Source organism: Anabas testudineus, chromosome 21 (genome assembly GCF_900324465.2).
Source record: "Anabas testudineus chromosome 21, fAnaTes1.2, whole genome shotgun sequence".
Classification (NCBI taxonomy): domain Eukaryota; kingdom Metazoa; phylum Chordata; class Actinopteri; order Anabantiformes; family Anabantidae; genus Anabas; species Anabas testudineus.
Window position 1 is genome coordinate 10,566,955 of NC_046629.1, and position 7,848 is coordinate 10,574,802.

The 7,848-nt window shown below is 35.0% G+C and overlaps 1 protein-coding gene across 3 annotated transcripts; it reads left to right on the plus strand.

Moving 5' to 3' along the window:
* The first annotated feature begins 117 nt into the window (after positions 1-117).
* LOC113172715 lies at positions 118-1,966 on the plus strand. Of its 3 annotated transcripts, XM_026375732.1 has the most exons (5): positions 118-186; positions 276-593; positions 700-790; positions 1,266-1,323; positions 1,413-1,966. In XM_026375732.1, exons 1-5 carry the CDS (start codon positions 120-122, stop codon positions 1,506-1,508), a joined length of 630 nt encoding a protein of 209 aa, XP_026231517.1. In that variant the 5' UTR covers positions 118-119; the 3' UTR covers positions 1,509-1,966. The 3 variants fall into 3 exon arrangements, with proteins under 3 accessions (XP_026231517.1, XP_026231516.1, XP_026231518.1); XM_026375731.1 differs by having other exon boundaries at positions 1,266-1,966; XM_026375733.1 differs by lacking the exon at positions 1,266-1,323.
* Positions 1,967-7,848: the final 5,882 nt, after the last annotated feature.

Sequence of the window (7,848 nt, forward strand, 5' to 3'; positions counted from 1 at the left end):
ATCTTAGTTAGTGAGCAGCCAGACAACAACTAACCACTTCCTCTTCTGTTGTACCTCCTCCACAAATACATGTAAAAGATGATGGTAAAGTTTCTCTCTGTCTTTATTTGATGGTCATCATGTTCTGTTTAAACCAAGCAGCTCTGCTCTCTGTTCAACTCTTACTCATTGTCCATGTTCATGCAGGTACAGTGGAGATTTGTGTTTGTGATACAAGATTTTGTCAACATTTGTTTACTGATTTAATTTTATATTATTTATTTCTTTGTTGTTAGGGACAGTTCCAGTTGATCACAGGAATACACTGGTGTCCAGAGGAGACTCAGTCATGCTCACCTGCAACATATCGATAAATAATGGAACACAAACCAACTGGAACAAAGACAGATTTTATTTACTTTATTCATTCACATATAATCTGAATTCTTCCAATTTTACCTCTGACAGATTCAGAATAGACGTTAATTTAACCACAACGCTGAATATATTTAATGTTCAGCATGAAGACGCTGGACTTTATACATGTACTGTAACTGATATAGATGGTGTAAAGACCATAAGGTGGAATTTAACAGTTTCTGAGAGTTTCAAAGGTGGGTACAGAAAGAAGCAGCACTGATCATTTCTCCACCTGTTACAGAACATTTCAGAGCTGAAACTGCTGCTGATGTAAAATAATTCCTATCTGATTTGATCCAGGAATTGGACAATTATGGTATGTTCTCTACATACTGACACCTATCACTGGAATTATTCTGTGTGGCTTCATATTAGCTGTTTACATCTGCAGGTGAGTAACGTTTTCTTTTTTTTTTACCTTTCAGATTTGTATACTAAAAACTAATGAACTCACTTTTCACTTGTGGTGCTGTTGTCATTGAATCTCAGTCTTCATAACAAAAAATAATTTCTGAGTCACACCTGGTAGTATCTTATGTATTTTGCCATTCTTTGCAGTAAATGCAGTTTCCACTGTGGAGCTCGTAGCGATTTTCCAGAATTTCCACCAAAAGTTGGTTTCTAGTCCAAATGGCAGATGAAAATCCAAAAATATATCCTATTTAAAAAAAATATAATTAAATCAATCAAAGCATTCAATCACAGGAAGGGAATGAAAAAGACGTCAGGTTCAAGGTTGTGAGGACACTGTGAAGTCAAACAGAGTTACAGTAAATAAGTGTTTATGTAATGAACTTAGTTTACTTCATCACTAATCTGCAGGGTAAAAACAATAATATGTAAGGCTCACGGCTTTATCTCCGTAGAAAACTTGGGACCAGGACTCAAAATCAGAACCAGTTTCAGCATCAATCAGGAGGAAGGGTCAGGAGATCTTTGTGTCTTAATCATCATCGTGTTTCTGTGCTTCAGTCTGTTATCACCCTTGATTTGGGATTTCTGTATCTCTGCAGGTGGATCGTTCTCAAAAACAAGGTGACATGGATCATAGGTCCAACAGGAGGAGTCAGTACATGGAGAGATTCAATTCAATATATGATTTCAACTAAAGTGAAAAATCACTGACACACAAGCTCCGGGTGGCTGAGACTCAGGACACCGGCTGCCGTTGCAGAGTAGTGCCTTTCATGGCAGCTCTGCCACCGTTGGTCTGTATGTGAAAGTTGAATGAGAAGCAACATTCAAAGGTCTTTGGCTACAGATAAGGTAGAAAATGTTATATGAATGCACACGTTTCCATTTTAAACCAGATGCACGAAGGGAAGATCAGCAGAGGGACGACAACAGCTCCAGTGGCCTCATCAGCAATTAACACAATAAAACCTTCACTAACTTTGTGGACATGTTTTTCTATTCATATTGTTTTGTATTAATTCACTGTGTGATTTATGTTGTAGATATGTTAGTATGTTTTACTGATTGTGTGTTTTGTTGAATGCTGTTCTGATGGCATCGAGGTCATAATTAGGGTTTGTTCTGATACAAAATAAAAGTAACTTCAAACTGGTGTTTTGCGCCCTCTATGGTTCTGTGAAGGAACTTTTAAAAAATAATTTATGTTTCAAGGAGTTTACAGTTTGTTTTGAATCATTTCATCAACAACTCATCATAAGATCACTCATAATTTTAGCCTAATTATGCAGACATATAAAAAAAGCTTTAGAACAAGCTGGTTATCATGTCATCCTTATGAAGGTCCTTAGTCTCAGGCATTAAATGCAACCTTGAGATTCACGTAAAGGACCCTGTAGACAGACAGACTATTTTAATAAAATATTCTTTGCAGGATTTGGTTTTTAAGCTTCTTATAAGTATTATAAAAAGTATTTGATATGCTGTGAACAGTGTGTGAACTTGTCCATTGTGTGCATCTTATATTTCAGCTTATTACATGTTTGTAAGTTAATAACTGTATCAATTAGTTTTAAAAAGAACCAAATTATTAATTTCTCATTTGAATTCAATAATTGTACTTTGAATTCTCACTTGACTTAATTGTATGCTCCATGAAAAATGTAACACAGGTCAAGTTCAGGTTTTGAGCAGCCAAACCACATCTAACCACTTCCTTTTCTCTGTGTCTACTCAACGAACATACTTAACAGCTGAGGATGTTTCACTGAGTCTTTATCTGGTTATATTGTCGTCATGTTTTGTCTAAATGCAGCAGCTCTTCTCTCTGTTCAGCTCTTACAGATGTTCCATGTCGTGGGATTTGTGTTTGTGACACATGCTTTAATAACTAACTTTGAACTAGTCACTGCTTTCTTCAATGCTGGGGAACGAATCAGTCGACCACAGAAATCTGCTGCTGTTCAGAGGAGGCTCCATCGTGCTAATGTGTAAAATACAACTTGAAAAACCTGCACAGACCCTCAGAAAAGCTAGGCTTAGCATTACATGGAGTCTTGTAAAAAAATATGTTTCATAAGTCACAATCAAGATTTATTTATTTATTTTATTCAAAATTATGCAATGAACTAATAATATTAATAGTGTAATTCTGCTGTCAGGGAACTTATATGAAGAAACACATTTTTTTTAATGCAAACATAACAGATGTGATTTTGTTAACAGCCAACAGCATGATTAAAACTGTGAAATATTTATGTATAAATTAAAAACTGGTTATTATATGATATCACAGCGTTCATATAAAGGGTGTTGTTAAGTTAAGTGATTTGGTTTTGTTAATAAAATCACTAAAATGAAAACAGGTGAAAAGGTGTTGACTCTTCTTTAACTGACTGAGCATCACAGAGGAACTTTTTCTCAGCACCTGGTTATAAAGTTTTTTAGAAGGGTCAAAGACTGTGTGAGATGCTCTGCAATGTGTGACAACATGTTGTGCAGTGTTTTCAAACCAAGTAACCAAAGTGTGTTCAAAGGTGAGATTCCTGCAGCTGAACATGTCTGTTATGTGCATTTCATATTTCAGTTTATCAATTTGCTAATTTATCATCTTTAATGCATGTTGTCTGAGAACTAAGCTTGAATTTTCAGCTTTCTTACTTTATTCAATAACTATCTAGTTGTCATGTCACTTAATGTTATATTAAATTAAAGGTGTAACACGTTATTAGCAGCCAGAAAATAACGACTAACCACTTCCTCTTCTAATGCAACTCTTCCACAAATGCATGTGAGAGATGAACATTAAGTTTCACTTTAATAGAGTTGTGGTACATTTACAAAATAGAATAATCTTCAATTTGAATTTACTGTCTATCTGTTTCTGAACTTTGCATTTTCTTTCTTGCCACTGAATTAGACACTGGAAACAGGATAAAGATTTTCTTACACCTTCATCCATCCAGCAAACACCAGAATAAAGTATGTTTTAAACATTGAACGTTGTTATTTTCTATAGTATTATGTTATCAGATACATGTAGTTGTGTGAAGTAACCAGCAGATGGTGATGAAGCTTTTGGTCACAACATGTTTATTGGCCTTTATTGCACATATGGAATTAAGGTGGTATATAAAGGCAGGTGACTGAAGAGAAGCTAAACTCTCCACAGGATTCCCAAACTGTTGCCAATCATAAATCCCTGTCAGCTCTAATAATTTGAGTGTAGTTTATGTTCTTTTGTTCTTGAAACCCACAAAACACTGTACTTACAAATTCTATGTACAAAGACATAAATGCATTGGAAAAATTCAGGGACAGTAGTGGTCACAGCTGGAACTTCACCTTTATGTTTGTGATGCTGTTTATTTATCAGCATAAGTTGCTTTAATAAAGTTCATATGTTCATAGAGATGGACAGACATGGAAACATTTGTAATTTCAGACAAAGTAGGTGCAAAAGAAAATCACTGCACGATCTGTCATGACAGTTTAGGAATCAGTACTCAGGTCCAGCTGTCACATGTGTTAAAAAACCAGTTAAAAAGGACGTTTGCATCTGATGGTACGTTCAAGCACCAAAAGGTTTTTGACGTGTGAAAACATGTTGAGCAGTAGGATGACAAAATGAGGGTGTGTTCAGCACAATAAAGAGGTTGTTTTCCTGTAGATGAACGTTTCCATTATGTCCATTTTATATTTTAGTTTGTCACATTTTTATGATGAACTTTAAAAACGGACCAAGGCCAAGAGTTTTCAATTCAATTTAAATTCAGTTACTGTTTATTAGATTTACATGTGACTCAAATCTATGGTCCACGACAGGTGTAACACATATCTTAGTCAGTGAGCAGCCAGTCAACAACTAACCACTTCCTCTTCTGTTGTACCTCCTCCACAAATACATGTAAAAGATGATGGTAAAGTTTCACTCTGTCTTTATTTGATGGTCATCATGTTCTGTTTAAACCAAGCAGCTCTGCTCTCTGTTCAACTCTTACTCATTGTCCATGTTCATGCAGGTACAGTGGAGATTTGTGTTTATGATACAAGCTTTTGTCAACATTTGTTTACTGATTTAATTTTATATTATTTATTTCTTCAGTGTTGGGGAAAGGTCCAGAGGATCTCAGGAATACACTGGTGTCCAGAGGAGACTCCGTCATACTCACCTGCAACATATCGATAAATAATGGAACACAAATCAGCTGGAACAAAGACAGATTTTATTTCTCTTATTTAGTCTCAACAAATCAAAATGTTTCCAATTTCACCTCAGACAGATTCAGAATAGACGTTAATTTAACCACAACACTGAATATATTTAATGTTCAGCATGAAGACGCTGGACTTTATACATGTAATGTAACTGATATAGATGGTGTAAAGACCATGGGGTGGAATTTAACAGTTTCTGGGAGCTCCAAAGGTGGGTACAGAAAGAAGCAGCACTGATCATTTCTCCACATGTTACAGAACATTTCAGATCTGAAACTGCTGCTAATGTAAAATTATTCCTATCTGATTTGATCCAGAAATCAGACCATCATGGTATGTTCTCTACATACTCAGACCTGTAATTGGATTTATTCTATTTTGCTTCGTGTTAGCTGTCTACATGTGCAGGTGAGTAATAATTTTCAGTTACATATATCTGTGATTTATTTAAAAATGTTTAAATTATATACATTATATATATTGTTTCCATTGCACCATGGAAATGATGTCAATAAATTACGAGTCTTTTCACAGCAGACATTTTGGTTAGTTAATAATGCACAGCTTTGGAGTAATTAATAAACATATTGATGACTCTATTCCATTAAATGACACAGTGATTGAATTTGCACAGTATCAGAACCATGAATCTGGTTCCTCTAAATGGTTTCAAACCTTTACTTATCTTACTTGTTCCACTAATGCTGTTCCTGCTGAGACGAGTCAAAATGTCTGCTGTGAATTTTCAAGTTTTCATTTCAACAAGATCCTTTGCAAAATTGCGAGTTAAAAATAAAATACCAAATATTTTATTATTATTTCATTATTTATCATTATAATATTATTATGTTTGTTATAACAACATATTTACCACAATAACTACAGTTAACGCTTTCTTAACTGAACCCTGAACTACCCCTCCCAAGTCAAATGTGTTGTTTCTTTTATGTTTCTGAATTTTTAAAACACTTTTACATTGTTGGTCGCAATTTTATCTCTGCAGAAAATACTGGAACACGACCTCAAACCAGGATTCAAATGATAGCAGGACCCTGACTTCTATCTAGTTTGTCCACTTGAAATGAGACGTAAGAATTAACCATAATTTAAACCATCATGTTCTCATGGTCTCTGCTATTTACTGTGCATCTGTTTCTTTTCTTTGCTTTTTTCTTTCTTGGCACTAAAGTTAAGTTATTTCTGTTTTCTGTCTCTACAGGTTGCTCCTCAACTCCAGAGTTGTGTCGTATACAGCGGGAAACACAAGCGGAGTCAGTCAGTACTCTGAGCAGCTTTACTCTGTGGTTTCAACTGAGCTGAAGAGCATGAAGTTCACATTCAGACTGAATTAGACACTTTGAATATAGACATTTTATTTATCAAACAAAAACCAGAATAAAGTGTGTTTAGCATTGAACTTTGTATGTGATTTTTTAATGTGCTTTTTAGTCTTATTCTATCAGATATATTAGTTAGTTAGTTATTGCTCATTATTTCATGAGCATGTCGGGCATCAACAAAAGTCCTCCACTCATTTCTGTTCTGAGCCAGTTTCTGAATAATACCTTAAATCAGATACATGTAGTTGTGTGAAGTAGCCAGCAGATGGTGATGAAGCTTTTTGTCACAAAATGTTTTTTGGCCTTTATTGCACACATGGAAATGAGGTGGTATTTAAAGGCAGGTGACTGAAGAGAAGCTAAACTATCCACAGGATTCCTAAACTGTGATCTGAGTTTAAAAGAGTAACAGTAACAGTTAATTGAAAATGAAAATCAGTTTACTTTCTGTGTGGTTATCAGCATGAGTTGCATTAATAAAGTTCATATTTTCATAGACATGAACAGACCTGAAAACATTTGTAATTCTGGGGACCAATCAAATATGAGGCTCCATCGTGCTAATGTGTGAAATACAACATGGAAAACCTGCACAGACCCTCAGAAAAGCTACACTTAGCATCACATGCGATGTTGTGTTGTTTTGAAGTTTTGTTAGTGCTATTTGTTTGTAGTTACTGTGTGTGTCAAATGGTCTGATCAGCCATTATATATGTTCTCTTGTGTCTTCATTTCGGTAGGTCAGTTGGTTTTGTTAGTTGGTCTATTCAGTTGAAGTTAAGTTTGTCTAGTCTACCTTGTTAAGTGTGGTTTCTTTTGTTGACCTCTTTTATGGGCCCTAAAAGTTCTTAAATATGTTGTGTAATTTTACTTCCATATTTTTGGATAAATAAACCCTTTTTTTTTTTGAAAATCCACCTGTGCTTCCTCTTGCCTGTGTGCTTGGGCTCTTACAAGTGTTTTCATACCAAGTAAGTAGTAGTAAGTGTGTTCAAAGGTGAGATTCCTGCAGTTGAACATGTATGTTATGTGCATTTCAAACTTCAGTTTATCAAGTTGCTAATTTATCATCTTTAATGCATGTTGTCTGAGAACTAAGTTTGAATTTTCAGCTTTCTTACTTCAATAACTATCTAGTTGTCATGTCACTTATTGTTATGTTAAATTAAAGGTGTATCACATGTTATTAGGAGCCAGAAAATAACAACTAACCACTTCCTTTTCTAATGCACCTCGTCCACAAATACATGTGAGAGATGAACATTAAGTTTCACTTTAATAGAGTTGTGGTACATTTACAAAATAGAATAATCTTCAATTTGAATTTACTGTCCATCTGTTTCTGTACTTTGCATTTTCTTTCTTGACACTGAATTAAAGTTATTTCTGCTTTCTGTCTCTACAGGTTTCTCCTCCTCAACTCCAACGTTGTGCAACTCTAGCGGAGTTAGTCGGTACTCTGAGCAGCCACTGAATTAGA

Coding starts and splice junctions, on each gene's coding strand:
- LOC113172715 (XM_026375731.1), top strand. CDS start 120: ATGTTCTGTTTAAACCAAGCAGCTCTGCTCTCTGTTCAACTCTTACTC. Junction 594..699: donor AGTTTCTGAGAGTTTCAAAG/GTGGGTACAGAA, acceptor GATTTGATCCAG/GAATTGGACAATTATGGTAT. Junction 791..1,265: donor TTAGCTGTTTACATCTGCAG/GTGAGTAACGTT, acceptor TTATCTCCGTAG/AAAACTTGGGACCAGGACTC.